A 19967-nucleotide genomic window follows, 5' to 3' on the forward strand; every position below is an offset into this window, starting at 1 on the left:
AATAGAGGTTGATTTTTGTAGGTTGCCATCCATAGGTCATTCTGTTTCAATGGGAATTGTTTGCCTTCTTTTGTAAAGGAGTGTAGAGAGCATCAAGAGTCAGGAAAAAGAACTAATAACACTTAACCTGACTGCCTAGGGCAAGAGCCACCCAGTTTTTGTATAAACTACCCGAGGCTAAGCTTAGAAATGCTTGTGCTTTAAGTTTGATAACTGGAAGTGGGCAACAGCCTGGGGACGTGATCCGTGATAAGTCACGTAGACATGCTTGGGTAAGCAAGAGATGACAATTGAAGCGGTCAGGCAACTGGCATGTTCCCTAAAAGGTTACAATGTTTCCCATTAGTTACAATATAGAATGTGCTGTAAAATTATTGGTTGTTGAAATGCGGGGGCTTCGGTGTAACGGCTGTGAAAATCCTATATAAGCAATACCTAAAGTTGCCTGGGGGTCGGCAGCTCAGACTTGGCCTGTGTGTCAGGGGAGGTGCTGTCGGCCCCAGCTTGCTGTCTGAATAAAGACTTTGCTTGGATTTACATCTCCGTGTCCGTGTGTCTTGTTCTCTGGGAAACCCCGGAGTCCTGGACCCTAACATTTGGGGGCTCGTCCGGTATCCGTGCGGCTTCCCTGAGAACAGGACGGCTGGAGGCAAGGTCTAATTGTCCGGACGGGGCAGTGTAATTCGAGAGTCACTCCCATTGTCTGCATAGATCGGGAGTCACCCTCCCAAGTTTGGTCTCGGATTCATGATCCCGAGTGAGGATGTCTGGGTTAGTATTACCGGCCCCCAGGTTAGCGACCCTGGGTGAAGCCCAGGTAACCAATCCTGGCCCTAGGGTCTGAGTAACTCGGCCTTAGGAAGGCACATCCGATCAGCAGAAAACTGGCGCCCAAGGAGGAAAAGATTGGGCTCGTCACCCTGCGGCAGTCCGAGTGGACGCCTTTTGGGAGAATCACGAGAGTTTTTGAGGATTCTGAAAGTGGTGAGTGTGGTGCGCACCAGAGTGAGAGAAGGACCGGTCCGAGCGAGTGCGATCAGATGTGGTGTGTGTGCTTAGTGTTATCATTGATTGTTTTATTGTGTTTTTGTTTTGGTCTATATTTCTTTCTGTGCTTTTCATTTTAAGTTTCCCTGTTCTAAGGTTCTCCTGTTCTTTCTGTTCCTCCTTTCTGCCACTAAATCATTCCCTGCGGGCATGGGTTGGGCAATTAAGAGCCATTAGGGCGCCCACCACTAGAAGACTGCCATGACAGGATAAGGGGGTCACAGCCACGAATCCCAGATAAATTCGCGTCCCCCGCAGAAGAAAAACTGTGCAACAACAGGCACCTGTTTACAAGCACATACACCAGTCATCTTGTTAGAGTGGCATCTCTATCTTTTGCCTTTGTCTTCCTCGTATTTTTCACTATGGGCCAGACTCAGGCTACCCCTAAAGGTGTGATCCTTTCCCATTTCCCGAAGGTCAAGGAACAGGCCTTAAATATGGGCCTTGGCATCAAGAAAGCTAAGCTCGACACCTTTTGCTTGGCTGAGTGGCCTTCCTTTGGAGTAGGCTGGCCGACTCAGGGGTCTCTTTCCCTGGACCTTATCGGCAAAGTCAAGACCATTATCTCCCAGCCAGACCCTGAGGGCCACCCTGACCAATTTCCCTATATCCTTGTCTGGGAAAATCTGGTGGAGAAACCTCCTTCCTGGCTGGAGCCCTTTTTGGTGGGGAAACCACACCGACCCACTAAAGACCTCCGTCCTAGTCACCCAGGAAGAATTAAAGCCCTCTGATCGCAAGACCAGAAACCCTGTGTGCCCGAGTGTGCCGCCTGTTCTCCCTGACAGTTCTCCCCTCTACCCCCCTCTGTTGATTGAATGACCACCCCCATATGCGGCTCCATGGGAGGGAGGGGGTGAAGCTGCCAAGGGGGTAGAAAACAAAGTTGGAGAGCCCAGTGGGGGTCAGGCGGTCACAGTTTCTCCAGACTCTTCAGCAAGAGAAGGCAGGAGGCTAGGAAGAGTGGGAGGAATGCAGTTAAGGCCTCGGGGGACCAGGGAACAAGAAGGGGAGGCCCCCTCCTCCACCTCAGAAGGAGCAGTGCTGGTTCTGCCTGTGCGTGCCATCGGTACAGGCATCGCTCAACAATATCAATACTGGCCCTTTTCATCTAGTGACCTCTATAATTGGAGGACTCAGAACCCTCCCTTCTCAGAGGACCCCAAGTGTCTTATAGGTCTGGTTGAGTCCATTGTGTTTACCCATCGTCCCACATGGGACGACTGCCAGCAATTGCTCCGCACCCTGTTCACGATGGAAGAGTGAGAGCGTCGTATCCTCAATGAGGCCAGGAAAAATGTCCTTGGAGAGAATGGATAACCCACTACCGTCCAGCCCATCATCGACGAGGCATTCCCACTTTCGCGCCCGGATTGGGAATTCGGGACTGCAGAAGGTAGGGAGCGTCCCTGGGTCTACCGCCAGACTCTGATGACCGGTCTCCAGGCGGCCACCAAATGGCCCACTAACCTGGCTAAGGTAAAAACTATTGTTCAGGGGGAAATGGAAAGCCCAGCCGCATATCTGGAAAGGCTGTGTGACGCTTGCAGGCAATATACCCCCATAAACCCAGAAGCAGAGGAACATAGATCAGCTGTAGTCCTCTCATTTATCAACCAGGCAGCCCCTGATATCCAGAGGAAACTCCACAAGCAGGAGGACCTGGGGGAGATCTCTATTAGGGAAATGCTGCAGCAAGCAAAGAAGGTCTTCAATGCTAGGGAAACTCCGGAAGACAGAGAGGAAAGGCTGAGGAAAGAGAAATGGGTAATGCAGGAGAAAACTAGGAAAGAAGACAGAAAATTTCACAGGAGGGAGAACAAGAAGCAGAGGGAAGAGGTGGCCAGGATATTCCTGGCCGGGGTGAAGGAGAGCCCTAGGCCATCTCGAAAAATGGGACCCCGCCAGTCCCGACTAGGACAAGATCAATGCGCCCTGTGTTAAGAGATATGGACATTGGAAGAGGGAGTGCCCCAAATGGAGGGAACAAGGAGGAGGGAACCCCGTTAAGACCCTGCACTTAGGAGAGGAGAATTGACGGGGATGGGGCTTAGTACCCCTCCCCGAGTCCTGGGTAACCGAGTGCGTGGAGGGGACTCCCATTGGATTCATGGTAGATACTGGGGCACAATATTCAGTACTCAACCAGGCCCACGGTCCCCTGAACCCAGGATGCACAAGCATAGTCCAGGGAGCAACAGGGTCCAAGACATGTGCCTGGACCACTAGCAGAAAAGTGGACCTAGGAAGGCATCAGGTCTCTCACTCGTTTCTGGTCGTACCTGAGAACCCCGCACCATTGTTAGGCAGAGACTTACTAACCAAAGTCCAGGCGCACATTCATTTTGAACCCGAAGGGATAAAGATCATGGACAAAGAAGGGCAGCCCCTACGACTAGTGCATGTGTTGACTCTGTCCCTGGCCGATGAACATCGTCTGTTTCCGGCGGATCTAGAAAAGGGGGGCCAGGGAGAAATGGACTCTTGGTTGCAGGGGTTCCCTTCCGCATGGGCCGTAACCGGAGGAATTGGTCTCGCCAAACATCTACCCCCGGTTGTCGTTCAACTCAAACCCACAGCCCTACCCATCCGGGTCTGGCAGTATCCAATGCCGGAAGAGGCTAGGAAGGGGATAGCACCCCATATCCACAGACGGTTGGAGACAGGAATCCTTAAAACCTGCCGATCTGCATGGAATATGCTCCTGCTCCCGGTAAGGAAGCCTGGCAGTGGAGTTTACAGGCTGGTGCAGGACTTGCGAAAAGTCAATGAGAGGGTAGAAGACATCCACTCTACAGTGCCCAACCCTTACACCCTTCTCAGCCACCTGCCACCCTCACATGTGTGGTATACTACTCTGGACCTAAAAGATGCCTTCTGTAGTATCACATTCTCTGAAGTTAGTCAGCCTTTGTTTGCCTTTGAGTGGCAGGAGCCAGGGGGAGGAAGAAAAGGGCAGCTTACCTGGACTAGACTGCCACAGGGCTTCAAGAACTCTCCCACCTTATTCAATGAAGCCCTAAGCCAGGACCTAGAGCCCTTTCGCAGGAGCCATCCCCGCGTGACACTGCTACAGTATGTAGATGACCTATTGCCACAGAAACCCCTGAGAAGTGCAGAGAAGCCACGGGGAACTTGCTGGCTGAACTAGGCGAACTGGGATATCGAGCCAGCACCAAGAAAGCCCACATCTGTCAAAGGTCAGTGGTTTACCTGGGGTACAAAATATCTAATGGAGCCAGATGGCTAACGCAGGCCATGAGACAGACTATCCTGGCTATCCCCATCCCTTCCTCACCCCGGGGAGTGAGGGAATTTCTTGGCTCAGCCGCGTTCTGTAGGCTCTGGATTCCAGGGTATGCAGAAATAGCCCGACCGCTATATGAGGCGACCAGAGAAGGGCCAGGCTGGCAATGGGATGAAGAACAACAGGAGGCCTTTGATAGACTGAAAGAAGCCCTCCTCTGAGCCCCCGCCCTATCTCTGCCAGACCCGGAAAAACCCTTCATCCTGTTTGTTGATGAAAGAAAAGGAGTAGCTAAAGGAGTCCTGGCTCAGCAGCTGGGCCCGTGGAAAAGACCTGTGGCCTATTTGTCCAAGCGGCTAGACCCAGTGGCCTCCGGTTGGCCACCTTGTCTGCGTATCCTAGCAGCCATCACTATACTAGTAAAAGAGGCAGATAAGCTGACTTTTGACCGGAACCTGAGAGTAACAGCCCCACATACTGTAGAGGGGAATCCTAAGGCATCCTCCAGGAAAATGGATGACGAATGCAAGACTCACCCACTACCAAGGGCTCCTACTAGATTCTCCACAAATTGCCTTCTCTGACCTAAATCCTGCCACCCTTCTGCCAGACCCAGATCTGTCAACTCCCATCCATGATTGTAGAGACATCCTTTCCGAAATTATCCAGGTGCGAGCAGACCTGAAAGACACACCGTTACCAAACTGTGAGCTACATTGGTATACGGATGGGAGCAGCTTTGTGCAGGAGGGGGTCAGGAGAGCAGGGGCAGCAGTAGTAACCCACGAAGGGGAAATTGTCTGGAGCGCAGCTCTGCCCCCTGGCACCTCAGCACAGAAGGCGAACTTATTGCTCTCGCTGAGGCCCTGGAAAGGGCAGAAGGCAAGCGGGCCAACATCTACACAGATAGCAGGTATGCTTTTGGCACTGTCCATGTCCACAGTGCCATCTACCGAGAAAGAGGATTCTGTTGCGCGGAAGGGAAGGGACTGAGGAATCTACAAGAAGTCCAAAGACTATTAGCCGCTATCGAAAAACCCAAAGCGGTAGCAGTTATACATGTACCGGGCCACCAATCAAAGAAGACACTTGAGGCCATCGGCAACAACCATGCTGATGCGGAAGCTAAGAGGGCAGCCCTCTCGGACTCCCTTGTACTTGCAGCCCTCGAAACACCCATACCTGAACTGCCCGCCCTGCCACCCAAACCTGAGTATTCCCCCCAGGATCTTGAGTGGATTAGGAAACAAGTATCGGGAGAAGTGTCTGGGGAGGGAAATTGGAGTAGAGACCAAGAAGGTAGATTGATCCTGCCAGAAGCATTGGGACAGTACATGCTTGCTAATCTTCATAAGTCCACCCATCTAGGCTGGAAAAAGCTGCTCAGCCTTTTCCAGTCTGCGCAGTTGGTGTTTCCCCACCAGAATGAGGCAGCTCATCAGATCACGAAGGAATGCAGTAGCTGTGCAATGCTAAGACCAGCCCCAAGAGGACTGCACCCGGCAGGTACCCGGGAAAGGGGGAGGGCTCCAGGGAGGAATTGGGAAATAGACTTCACCAAAGTAAAACCAGGGAAGTATGGATATAAGTATTTGCTGGTTATGGTAGATACCTTCTCTGGGTGGGTGGAGGCTTTTCCAACCAAGCATGAGACTAGCCAGGTAGTAGCAAAAAGATTAATTGAGGAAATCATCCCCAGATATGGGGTCCCTGAAGCCATAGGTTCCGATAACGGCCCGGCTTTCGTTAGCAAAATCCTGCAAGGACTAGCCCTAGCTTTGGGAGTAGATTGGAAGTTGCATTGTGCTTATAACCCACAAAGCTCTGGGCAGGTAGAAAGAATGAATCGGACCCTAAAGGAGACCCTTTCTAAATTGCTATTGGAGACTGGCGGGGACTGGGTGACCCTCCTTCCCTTAGCCATCTTCTGCATTCGGAACTCCCCCTATATACATAGTTTAACTCCATTTGAGATAATGTACGGGGCCCCTCCACCCATAACCCGGTGAGTGCAGCTTCCCGGTGCAGAGGACCCGTCCCCTGACTATCTGAAGGTGTTGCAAGCTCTTGCTAAAGTGCAGCAGGAAATCTGGCACCTGATGAGAGCGTATTACGAGGGCGGGAAAATTCCGAGCCCGGAACATGGCATAGTCCCAGGGGATATGGTATGGGTCAAGAGACACCAAGTGAGGACTCTCGAGCCCAGGTGGAAGGGACCTTACGTTTTATTGTTTACCACCCCCACTGCTCTCAAGGTTGATGGTATCGCTCCATGGGTGCACCACACCCACGTTCAGAAGGTCCTGCCTCATAAGGATCCAGGGGCCCGCAAGGAGGAGTGGAAGGTGCAGCAGCATCCTGCGAATCCCCTGAAACTACACCTAAGCCGAAGATGAAGGGGGTCCTGCTGATAAGTGCCTTAGTATGGACCTTCAAGGGAACCACATCTGTGACCAGCCTCCCTCAGCCATGGGGCCTAACCTGGATGCTGGTCAACGGCGCAACTGGGGAGGTCATCAGTACCACAGAACACAGGGCGCCACTCGGAACCTGGTGGCCTGACCTGTTTTTCTGCCTTCCACGGATCAACCAAGGTTACCGGACCCTTTGGGGGCTGGGGCCCTACATCCCTCCGGTTAGCGCCCAGGGATTTTATGCCTGCCCAGAAGCAGGTAAAGGAGAGTCATGTGGGTGGGGGCCCTTCTGGTGTGCCAGATTGGACTGTGTAACCTCGAACGATGGGGGTCAGAAATGGCCAGTTACAAGAAAGGATGCTGTCATATTTTCTTATGTCAACCAGGGCATCCCTCGCCACGTGCCTGGGGACACGTGGTGTGACAGAAGGGACCAGGATTGGGTAAGAGTTCAATTCACCAAGATGGGCAAAAAGACTCAGGTATCACGTTGGATAAATGGGCTAACATGGGGGATAAAGTACTATAAATCTTGGGGACATGAGGAAGAAGGCTCAACCCTCACCATTAAATTAACCGTGTTAGCTCCCACGTCAGCTCCCAACGCCGCCATAGGTCCCAACCAGGGTATAACTCCCCAGAAACCTTCAAATCAGAACAAGGGCCTGGGCCAAAAGGATGAGAAAATGTCGACTGGAATGCTTGCCCCAGAACCCACAAGAGGAGATAATCCTATGTGGGAAATGGTGCAGGCAGTCGCAGAGACCCTTAACCACACCACTTCCTCCCTCACCAATCCTTGTTGGCTATGCTACCCAGGTTCATCCCCCTTCTATGAAGCAATCGGGATAAATGGCTCTTACACTATCAACAACTCCCATCCCACTTACTGGGACGGGACACCGTGGGGACTTACGATCGCCCAGGTCTCAGTCGCTGGTACGTGTGTAGGCACAGTCCCGGTGGCCCAGAGCCAGTTATGCTCCTCCTATAATAACACCACGTGGGAGCAGGACAAGTGGATTATACCCTCCTCGGGCTGGTGGCTCTGCTCAAAGACAGGCCTCACTCCAGCCCTATCCACGTCTGTGTTCAATGCTAACAGTGAGTTTTGTGTGCTGGTGGCCATTCTACCTCGCCTAATGTATCATTCTCATGAATCTCTCCTTTCTTATTGGGAAGAAAGGCTGAGCCCTCACCGGAGCAAGAGGGAGGTTGTTACCGCCCTGACCATTGGGACCCTCTTCTCCCTAGGGATAGCAGGGGCAGGCACGGGGGTCGCAGCCCTTGTAACTCAGGAAAAAGGGCTCACAGCCCTGAGGCTGGCAGTCAACAGGGACCTAGAACAACTCCGACAGTCAATATCAGACCTGGAGCAATCCCTCACCTCCTTGTCAGAGGTGGTCTTACAAAACCAAAGGGGCCTGGACCTCCTGTTCTTAAGAGAAGGTGGGCTGTGTGCAGCCTTAAAGGAAGAAGAGTGCTGTTTCTATGTAGATAAAACTGGTGCAGTCAGAGAGTCCCTGGCCAAGTTAAAAAAAGATCTAGAGAAGCGGCGTAAGGAATATGAAAGCAGCAAAGGCTGCTTTGAGTCTTGGTTCAAAAATAAGCCATGGTTTGCTACCCTCCTCTCGGCCGTTGCGGGGCCACTGGTCATCCTGCTGTTATTGCTTACAATTGGCTTGTGTATAATAAACAGGCTGCTTAGGTTTGTGCAGGAGAGGTTTGACACCGTCCAACTCCTGGTCCTTTGCCAAAGATATCAGGCCCTAGATACCGCTGCGGAAGATTCCTCAGTCTATTCAAGAAAAAGGGGGGAAATGTAAAGGAGTGTAGAGAGCATCAAGAGTCAGGAAAAAGAACTAATAACACTTAACCTGACTGGCTAGGGCAAGAGCCACCCAGTTTTTGTATAAACTACACGAGGCTAAGCTTAGAAATGCGCCTGCTTTAAGTTAGATAACTAGAAGTGGGCAACAACCTGGGGACGTGATCCGTGATAAGTCACGTAGATATGCTTGGGTAAGCAAGAGATAACAATTGAGGTGGTCAGGCAACTGGCGTGTTCCCTAAAAGGTTACAATGTTTCCCATTGGTTACAATATAGAATGTGCTTTAAAATTATTGGTTGTAGAAATGCGCGGGCTTTGGTGTAACGGCTGTGAAAATCCTATATAAGCAATACCTAAAGTTGCCTGGGGGTCGGCAGCTCGGACTTGGCCTGCGTGTCAGGGGAGGTGCTGTCGGCCCTAGCTTGCTGTCTGAATAAAGACTTTGCTTGGATTTACATCTCCGTGTCCGTGTGGCTTGTTCTCTGGGGAAACCCCAGAGTCCTGGACCCTAACACCTTGTTATCTGTGGTGCATGCCACAGCTCACTAAATCTAAACCGAGATCTGTTTCTTGTTATCTCTACCCCCTCATTGCCTGGCGCCAGGGACGACTTGCCCTGGCGACCTGGAGGCAGTTACACTCCTGTAGTAAAGCATGTTAATCATTGTGTCTAGAAAACTGTTAACCCACTCAAGAATGTGATGCCTGAGAGGTGCCTTTCCAGCACCACTCTTGAGCTGGTATGCCTTGAGTCCCCTGGCTGGCCCACTCAGGTCTTCCATATCTCATTGCGTCGCCTCCTTTGTCTGAGGGTTGGAGATGGGGAGGAGGCCGACAAGTGGTGCCCGAACAAGGACCTGAAAGATGGTCTAAACAGGGTGGAGAACCTCCGCTTGGCGGCACTTGCAATTCAAGGGCAGGATAAAGCTCCGAAAATCGTCGATCTGGTAAGATTCCCGGGAAACCGTAAGTGGGAAACAGGATCGAGACGTCAGGGACACTATAATGGGCCAACATGAAACTAAAGCAGATAAATCGGAGGATTATTTAAAATTACTCCGTGCCCTCCTGAAATCAGCAGGAGTGGAAACTTCTAAAAAGAACTTTGCTCAACCTCCTAAATATATTAAAAAGTATTGTTATCAGTTGCCTCTACAGGGAACCCTCAGACAAGCTGATGGGAGTAATGCACTAAGATTTCAAAGAGGCTCACAGACAGGGAAATATTATCCCCGTGCCTGTTTGGGTGGATCAATAGCCCCTTAATAAAGAAAAAGTGGCATCCTTACACAAGTTAAAGAACAGCTTCAGCTAGATAGATTAGAATTTTCCATGAGCCTATGGAATTCCCCTGTATTTGTTATAAAAAAAGAAGTCAGGAAATTAGAGACTCTTACATAACTTAAGGCAAATTAATGCGGTTCTTAAACCTATGGGACCTTTACAACAAGGCCTCCCTTTTCCGACTATGATTCCAAAAGACTGGAATATGGCTATCATTGAGCTTAAAGATTGCTTTTTTACCTTGCTCCTCATTCAAAGCAGTCCTCTTAGGCCTGCGTTACTTTCTCCTGTGTAAAGTAAATAGAGCCTGTAATTAAGCTGAACCCTCAGATCAACATGTAAATAGCTCTATTCTATTAACTGCTTTCCTTAGAGGCAGTCGTCCTGGAGCTAAGCATTTCCTTGTCAGCAGCCCCAGGGAAGCCAAACAAGCTTGTAACTCAGATCAGGGCTCTAGTAGCGAAAAGTCACACAGTCCCTGCATTTATCAGGCAGGGGCCTCTTGAGGAATGACTAAAGCTCGGGCAGAAAAAACTAGGAAAACTAACAGAGCAGTTCGATCCCTGAACTCTAAAAAAGAAGTATCTTCTGCACACAAACCTGGCCCCAGTACAAACTCTCTGATTAGAGAGGCTTGGCCCCTAAAAGAAGTACCCAATATAATGTTATGCAGCTAAATATATTTTGCCACAAGGGACGAAAATAGTCAAAAGTCCCATGAACTACTACCATATGGAGCTAGTTTTCTAAATTCTTTTAGTGAACATCTATTCTACTTATTAAGTTCATCATTATCTTTGAGAATTGAGAAGTCTTAAACTAAACTCCCTGAGACAGAAGAAATTTATCTTCTGCAATACAGCCTCGCTTTAAATGACTGGAGCTAGAATTGTACTTGCATCTCATTTCCAGCCCCCTGGACACACACAGTCCCTATCAGTTCAGAGCCTTCATTGCCCGTTAGTTTGGGGCCGTCTAAACCTTAACCCAGTTATGTAAACTGCTCGCCCTTAGAGTGTATTCTTGAAAACTGAAGTACTTTTAATCAAGTAAGCTAAAAAGAAAGAAGGCAATTAAATATTAGTAACTCAAATCTTTATATATCAGTTTTTCTGTCTGTGTATATGTTTTTATATGAAGTGTTGCTAACTGTAGTCATTACGTCTCAATTTGTATGTTTGTGTGTCTAAGTGTGTAAATGAAAAATATTTTCCTACCTCCGGATGGTATTATTAAAAATTGATTTAAAAACAAGCGCTTGTGAAAATTGGGCATTCTAAAACTTCCAGAAAATCTAATAAAAAAATATTAAGCATTCATGCTAATTTAAGTTTAACTGAAACGGACATGTCCTTATAGTTATCAGCTGCCAAAGTTTACTTAAAGTCATTTAAGTTGATGTTACCTGTTAAACATTTCAAGAAGATGCTTAAAGAAAACTTGACTTTGTCTAATGTTTGGTAAAAGTTTTGTAAGTAATCTAGCATGGTTGCTAAAAATAAGTAAACAAGTATAGCAAACATCTTAATAATAATACTGTATATTATAAATACTTAATATAATACTGTAATAATAATGTATAACAGTGTATATATATTCAAACAGCCTGAGAATTTTTGTGGTAACCAAAATTCTTAGTTTGCTAAGTTATATAAACATATTTTGTGCCTAATGAGAAATTGTGCTGTAAAGCACATTTCCAAAAATGATAATATATGTTCATAGATGTATCAATCTGAAGAATGCTAGTGTAACAGTTTACAGTGGCCTATTTTTCAGTGTTCACTGAAAGTTAAAGTATCAAATGATTTTAAGTTCTAATGAAAACTAATATAATAAGGAAAATATTTCTGTATGCTAAAGATGTGTATTTTAATAAGAGAAAGTATAAAGAATAGAAATTCATTTTGTTGAGGGTAAAAGAAAGTAATTGTTCTAACAAACAGCTATTTACTTAAAGGGGGAGAACACTGAATGTAAAAAGAAAGTTGTAGAAAGCTTGTGGAAAAATTGATACAGTCATGCTATGTGAAATTAAAGCAAGTGAGTCTTGATATTAAGTACACAGCAAAATCAGAATTTTGTTTTCAGTTAAAAAGACAAAGTTTTCTTAAACTGTTAGTCTGCTCTTAATGTTGAAAGATTGCAAAAGGTTTTCTAATTGTTTTATCAGAACAGTTTCTCATGCTTAAAGTCTCAATGAATTGTCTGAGTATTTAAGAAAATGAGATCTTAATATTAAAACACAAATTTAAACTTTGCTAATGACTGTAAACTTCTATATCTGCCTTTGATGTATTTTGTTGTCATTCTAGTTGAATAGGTAAGTATTGCTTCATGGCAGCCTATAATCTTATTTAAGCAAATGCCAAAGAAACTTTCTTTTGACAACTTTCCAAAATCAAATTCAAAAGGTGCTTTTACCTCTAGTTAACTCTGATATTTTCCAGAGGGCCCCTGGAACATGTCAGAAGAATTTTTTCTCCTCTTCGGGAAAAATATTTGGCTAATTTGGCTTATTTATCTGATGTATATTTACCTAGAAAGCACTGTCAAAAGGAATGATGCTAAACTTTGTTACTGAATGTTTTGTGGTACAGAAATATCCAAATTTTCTTATGTCAACTATCTTATGTAAGCTCTCATCAAGTCTTTAACCATTGTCATTTGTAAGTCTTTTGTCACTTAAAGTCACTGTTTTATTACTTCTAAACTAGTAAAGAACTAGATTTCAGCAGAACAAGTATTGGTTACATAGGATTAAGTAAACTAGAGAAGATGATTTTGTAGCTTTTTGTTTCAAATGTTGTTGACAAAATGTTTTAAGCTTTTTTTCTTAAGCTGACTGACAATGCTCCAGTTTACCTCTCCTCTACACTAAAAAATTTTTTTCAGCTATATAATATCACCAGAAAGCAGGTATTTCAGACAATTCTACAGGCCAAGCTCTAATTGAACATTGCCATCCTACTCTTAAGCATTATTTATTAAAACAAAAAGGGGGATTACTGCCTGATATGATAAAATTAACTGCATGCTTTACATATCCTTAATTTTGGTCTTTTAAAGGGTGACAGACAATCAGCTATGGAAGTGCATTTTTCTGACATTTCTTTTTCTAAAACAATAGCAGTTCCTGTATGGTGGTCTCCAATAGGTTCTTCACAATGGTATAAAGGCCATATTAAGGTGTGGGGGAAAGGGTTTGTTTGTGTCATTATAGAGGACCCGCTAACGCTTGATCTGGCTGCCTAGAAAGTGGATCAAGATACGCTATAAAGAGGAACTCCCAGCAACATCGCCATCTGAGATGGCTGTCCCAGGTGATGTCCCTCAACCAGTTCCCTCACTGGAGTGAGGATCCCTACATGATAATGAAGTTTTTTATTCTAATCTCTATACACATATACATAACCCAGGCCTGTACTATTACTGCTAGTATTAGCAGTCCTCCGTACTTCGGCCGGGGAGTAGTACTTCATTGTATTTCCACTTGTTCAATTTCTGTAGGCCCAGTGATTTGGAAAAAGGATGGTAATGAAATATATAGACAGAAAGATGGAGGAAAACTTAGTTGAGATAATGCTACTGATCAGTCTAAAAGAGACAATGCCCGCTATATTTATAAAATAGTTTTAACCTGAAATGATATTGGCAATTATTCTTGTGAAAAATTCCAGAAGGGAAACCCTGATCAAATATATAAAAGTAGTTATGTTTATTTGGACATTTCACTAACCCCAGAGAATGAGTATTCTTCACCCAATATGTGGTTGCAATTGGCTAATAACGGGCTTAACAAGACATCTTTTTGTGTAGCAGGTGATTCCTCTATTGGTGGAATCTTAAGGAAGAATTTGATAGTCATAGGACTCCCTTTTTCAGTGTTTACTAATATTTCTGGAATAAATATTACTTTAGCCCCCAAGATTCTTACTCGAGAAATTCAGTTGAATTTACCAGTTAGCACCACTATAGTTTCTAGTTGTATATGTATCAATTGTACTAATATACCCTTCTTACTGTAATTCTACTATTCATGTAAAATGGCCATATGGATATAGACTCCCAAATGGCTGGGTGTTTTTGTGTGATAACAAAACCTACCATGCCTTTTCCTCACATTATCAAGGTTTTTGTGGTATAGGATGCATTCTCCCAGCCCTTATAGATCATCCTGGATTTAAACACCAAAGAGTGACCCTAGCCCTGCCTCCAGATTGTGATGACAACTTGAAATTGTTGGACCCTGTTGCCATTGCAGTTGCAGCTGCGTTTGTATTGCCTGTACCAGGACTTGTTGTAGGAATGCAGAAGGAAATATCTAAGCTGGCCTGTGCCTACAGCAAGACTGCAGATCTGACTGCTTCCATACTGTCAGAACTTAATCAGGAACTTGGAGAAGTTCTAGTGGCAGTGGTTCAGAATGTGCTACCATGGACTGTTTGTTGCTGAAAGAACATTTGGGCTGTGAACAATTTCCTGGAATGTATTGTTTTAACATCTTCATTTTTCACAGACAATTCAAAACCAGTTGAATGATATTCACCACATTATTGATAAGTTTTCACAATTACCTGGATTATCTGATTGGTTCTCTTGATTTCACTGGCTATAGCCCATACTTGTAGGCCTACTTCTTTTATGCATGTCTTCCCATTTTAGTAACATGGGTGTGCCATTTGATTGCTGGCTTAATAAAGCCAATTCATGCATATGCTATATTTCAAGAAGCCATAGCAAAAAATTAATAATTGCATGCTATTTTCTTGAGAGTCCATGTGACAGATCACTGTTTTTTTTTTAAATTCCGCAGCAATTAAGGGGATGACAAAGTGTTTGCATAAATGTTTTGTATGCCTCTTTGCTCTATCGCATTTACTCCCTGTATGGCCCCAAGAGATGGCTGGCTAGCCAGAGACGGGTAAGATTCCTCATGGGAGGAACAACCTAAGACAGGCACAGTCGTGGGGGCCAACAGGTCGAGAGATGAGGGGGTCAACTGAGGCGTGGCTTAGCACCTTGCCCCCCCTGATGAGGCATTTCTTGTCGCCCCTTTTCTTTACCAAGCTGCAGTGGAATAATGAACTTCTCTTCCTTTTTAATTTAAAAATGGTGGAAATGTAGGTTGCCATCCATAGATCATTCTGTTTCTATGGGAATTGTTTGCCTTCCTTGTTATCTGTGGTGCATGCCACAGCTCACTAAATCTAAACCGAGATCTGTTTCTTGTTATCTCTACCCCCTCATTGCCTGGCGCCAGGGAAAACTTGCCCCGGCGACCTGGAGGCAGTTACACTCCTGTAGTAAAGCATGTTAATCATTGTGTCTAGAAACTTGTTAACCCACTCAAGAATGTGATGCCTGATCAATAAATATGAGAGGTGCCTTTCTAGCACCACTCTTGAGCTGGTATGCCTAGAGTCCCCTGGCTGGCCCACTCAGGTCTTTGATATCTTGGGTCGCCTCCTTTGTCAGCGGGTCGGAGACTGGGAGGAGGCCAACAGATTTGAGATATGGAAAGGGAGAATACCTTTTCTCAGAACTACTAACCCCAAAACTCTGGACCAAGAAACATCTCACATTGCAGTTAGTTTTTTGTGTTCATATTTGGAGAGAATATACTCACAGTTTCTCAACCCAAGTGTATGACTTCCATGTATTTTCTTCAACGTAAGAGATAGAGTTTCCTTGGAAATTTCTGTGAAGAAACACAGTGCATATCCTTGAATAGGTAGGAAAAGAATGAACAGAATAAGCAAAAGAATCATGGCAACCTTATCATGGCAACTAGGGGAATATTCAAATGCAGAAAATACCAGCTTTCTAGTGTCCACAGCCATCAGCTTCCCAGTTTGCACAGCTAATAAAGATACAACACGGGGCACAAACAACAAGGCATCTCCTCAGAACCTGAACTTCCTATCTGTCCAACTTCTCGGGCAGATAATGCCAGTTAACTACCTTGAAAGTAAGTATTTTTTCCTAAAATCACCTAGGTATCTCAAATGACTCCTTCCAAAGAGAAAACGATAAACAACTAAACAGAAAAAATGGCAAAAATTTATCATCAACAATAAATATAAAGGAACACTATGATTTCTTTATATAGCAAATACTTGGCTCAGGGCCCGCTGTTGAGATCTCTCCAGTTGTTAGAAGGAGAAGGGCAATTAGAATTGAGAGGGACTAATATGGAAAGATCTCTCAGAGACAGTGCCTAGGGAAACGCACAAATCACCGAGCAAGGAGTAATGTACTATCTCCCTGGGGGGAAGTGCAAAGGGAAGAGACTGGAAGGCAGGACACACACCAAAATGGTAACAGGAGCTATCTTATGGGCGGTAGGCAGGGTGGAGAGGGATTTCCACATTTTTTCCTATATACGTCTATGCCTTTTTTCTTTTTTTAAACACGGAGAATGTATCCATAAATTACATGTGTTTAAAAAAAGCTGTTAAATGCTTGAGGTTCAGTTTCAACCACTAACTCTCTGGATGACTTTGAATCTTTCCCTTTAGTCAAATACCGGGAAGCCCACTGGACGACCCGCCGGGTTACAAAAGCCAGAGTTCAAGGAGAAGCTTTGGAGCAGTGCCACCCTGGGACCAAACGGCCCTGCGGCGCACACTCCCACACTTCGCTCAGTGCCCGCTGTTGAGATCTCTCCAGTTGTTAGAAGGGCAATTAGAATTGAGAGGGACTAATATGGAAAGATCTCTCAGAGACAGTGCATAGGGAAACGCCCAAAGAGAAAATGATAAACAACTAAGCAGAAATATGGATATGACCTCCATATCCCAGTGATTACAGGTTCTGATGAATTACAGTACCTAGAGTTTGCATCTCTTTTAGTACTTAATTCAGCAACAAGTTACCTATTTTTCAGGGCAGTCAGAAATAGCTCGGATACCTGTCTGCTCCTCTGCCTAGTGGAAATTTCCACCTAACCAGAAGCCTTCTGCGTGCCTTACGCTCATCAAGAAAAGGCACCTACAACTGAACTGTCTCCCGCAAACGGGCTCTCCTTCCCAGCTGCTGTACTTCCCCCTGTTCTACCACCATCACTCTCCTCATCACCCAGGACAGAAACTTTTGAATCCAATTTGATTTTTCTCTTTTCCTGCACATCCCACCCTCCAGCTCTAGTCGGTCACTTAGGAAGTCCTACTGACTCTTCCTTTGTGGTGCTCTCAGGATTTTCTTTCTACTCCCAGCGCAACCATTCTGATTCAGCCCCTTTTCACTTCACTCCTAGGCTTTGCTAGTACATCCTGTTTGGTCTCCCTGAATCAAGCTCTCCTCTCTAGATCACGCTACATAGGGAATCTAAAACAATCCCCTTGCTCTAATCATTTGTCTCTCTTGCTTGAAAACTTTCAATGGCTCTCCATCTCTCATACTGCAACTTTCAAACCCCGATAGCTGAGAGTCAAGGTTTTTCAAAATCTTTCATTGCTTCCTAACCAGTTCTTTACAGCCAGACTGGTCTATGAAATCCTGATCATTCCTGCAGTCATGCCTTTGCCTACACTGAACATTTTCCCCCCTATTTAACAAATTATAGCTACTCTTTAATTCCCAGCTAAAATTGTCACTTACCCAGTGCGGCTTTCCCTCACCTCCATATCCCAGTGATTACAGGGTCTGGTGAATTACAGTACCTAGAGTTTGCATCTCTTTTAGTACTTAATTATCACCTCCCTTTTAATGAATATTCTTTCTACCTATCATTGTCGTGTTCTGGAGACAATGTTTATACATCTGCGGCTCTCACAGTATTTAGCCCTGGGTCGTGCAAAAAATGGGTGCTAAATATGAAAAGCCAGAGGAAAAAGTTTTGGACATAACTGAGGGACCAAACAATAACAGTTAACACTCATATATACACTAGGCACATATAGAAGGGCTTTACATGTATTAACTCATCTAAATCTCACAACAATCTAAAGGGATGGTAACTATCATAATCCCCACTTACAGATTAGGAAATTGAGTCACAAAGCTAATAAATGACAGACCTGGGTTCAAACCAGGCAGTCTAGCTCCGGAATCTTTACTCTTAACCAGTGAAATGAGGAGAGGGACATGCTGCTAAGAAGATGGACTAAAAATGATAGGAAAAGGACTTGAATGACAGAACTAAAAAAAGCAGGTAAGGAAAAAGAATAAGGGCAATTACAAGTAAAAGAATGGAGAAGGGAGAACAATATTAAGAAGGAAAAGGAAGAGAAGGAATAGTTAACAAAAGATAAAAACAGAAAATCAGTCAACACAGGGTATGGAAATGAGGGGCCAGGAAGTCCTTGAGGAAAATGCTGCCAGGTCAGGCAGGATGCAGAGAACAAATGAAGAGAGGCGGTTCTTACAAGATTGTGAAGGTGCCATTGTGAGCGTTGGGCTCTGGCACGGGCACACTCTGGAGCTTCCGCTCTGAGCTGAGACCAACGCACGCCAGCGTCTCATCTGTGCAGCTACAGAGCTCACATATGTTTGTGCTGGTGTTCACCACTGAATTCTGAGTCAGTGATGGAAAACCTGTCTCAGATGGCTCTGGCTGCTGAGGTACAGAAACGTCCAGGTCCCCAGGTGCAGCTGTGACCTGAGTCAGGTTTGGACGCTGACTGGGAACCTGCCCGGGATGTGGAAGTGTCCCCTGAGGGCGCGCTGAAGGTGGAGCTGGGGCTTCCTCCTGGACTGGAGGCTCAGCCTCTTCAGGAGTGAAGGAAGGCTCAGCCAGGGCTGCCTGCAGGTCTTTGTAGTTCTCATCCATCTCCGGGAGCTCTGGAGGCTGATCCTGGGAATCCACCTGGGGAGAAAAAGATTCAGCCTCCTCAACTTTCTGTCCATGATGAATGGGGACACTTTTCTGGAAGAAAGTTTCAACTTCCACAGGCACCTCTGGAGGTTGATATGGGCCACCCAGAAACTCTACAGGTAGCTTCTCCTTAGCATAGCAACATCCCTATTGGGAACTAAATAATCACCCTACAATTGTTTTAGATGTTTCTTTGCAAATCAGCCTGGAGTTCCAATAAGAACTTTGATAAGCCGTCGATACTGAGCTAGATCTTTCTTCAGGTTTAGAAGTGAAACAATAAACCTTGTTGGTTTTGAACTATCACTACCTAGAGGTGGAACAAGTATTTCAAATGACTGGTGTTCAGCCTGATCTACATTTACAGTTTTAGTCTCAGTTTTGAGTCAAGGAGGCAGATCTAGGACCTGATTCTGGTCCCAACTTACCACTGGAACCACCTGTGGCTGACTTTCATGCTGGCCAGGCTTGTCCCAAAGGTCTGGTCCTGGGGGCAGCTCTCCAGCTGAACCTGTGTACCAGAAAGGAACCACAGGATGCATCAGTTGTTGACGTGGATGGGGAAATTCAAGAGGGACATTGGAGGGATCCGAAGACCAGGACTCGGTTGGCCCTGGGGGTCTGGGGGTCAGCTGCACAGGATCCAGGGCCCAACCCGGAGGCTGAGCTGCCTGGACCAGCAGCCACAATGGTAGCAACACAAGAAGCCACGGGGCCCAGAAATGCAGCCAGGACATGGCAGCAAAGGCTCCAGGGCACAATGAGCCAGAGGACCAGAGCAGCTCCCTTAAGCCAGAGCAGAACCATTATGACAGCTCTCTGATGCTCACATATCCTTAGCAACTGCGTGCCCCTCCCCTGCCTAGTCCCACCCTTCATTTATGACACATTAGGCTTAGGCTGAGATCGCCTCCACACCACCTGAGCAAATCCTTTCTCAGAATCATGGAGTCCAAGTGTTCCCTCCCCAAGCCAAGGCTGCAGACACCTCCCTCCAGACCCCCCTTCCCTCTGAGAGAGACAGGATTTGGGCTGCACATCTAGGTGGCCCTGGCTTCTGGCAGCCCAGGGATAGTGGCTGTTGGTTAAGAGAAGGTAAGGGTGGAGGTGGTGCAGTTTCCCAAGGAAGCCACTGGGTCTGGCATCATAACTGATACCAAGTAATTGTTTTGTAATCTTTCCAATACCATCTGTAATATCTGAGTGGCTATGTGAAACTTTCACAGGATAGAAGCAAGCAGATTATAGTCTTCAAATTAAAGAATGTCTAACAAGTAATCATTGCAGTCACAGGGAATAAAGCCAGTATTGAAGGGTGTTCA

The 19967-nt window shown here is 46.0% G+C and overlaps 1 protein-coding gene across 1 annotated transcript in view; it reads right to left on the bottom strand.

Moving 5' to 3' along the window:
• The window catches only part of LOC140848618 (leucine-rich repeat-containing protein 37A2-like), a 43835-nt gene extending 24453 nt beyond the window's left edge, over positions 1–19382 (bottom strand). Inside the window, exons 1-3 of the mRNA XM_073232884.1 lie at positions 19074–19382; positions 18197–18636; positions 15457–15528 (exon numbers count right to left, since the gene is read on the bottom strand). Coding sequence (XP_073088985.1) covers positions 15457–15528; positions 18197–18636; positions 19074–19382 — 821 coding nt within the window. The remainder of the gene's footprint in view (positions 1–15456; positions 15529–18196; positions 18637–19073) is intronic.
• Positions 19383–19967: the final 585 nt, after the last annotated feature.

This window comes from Manis javanica, chromosome 4 (genome assembly GCF_040802235.1).
Source record: "Manis javanica isolate MJ-LG chromosome 4, MJ_LKY, whole genome shotgun sequence".
Lineage (NCBI taxonomy): Eukaryota > Metazoa > Chordata > Mammalia > Pholidota > Manidae > Manis > Manis javanica.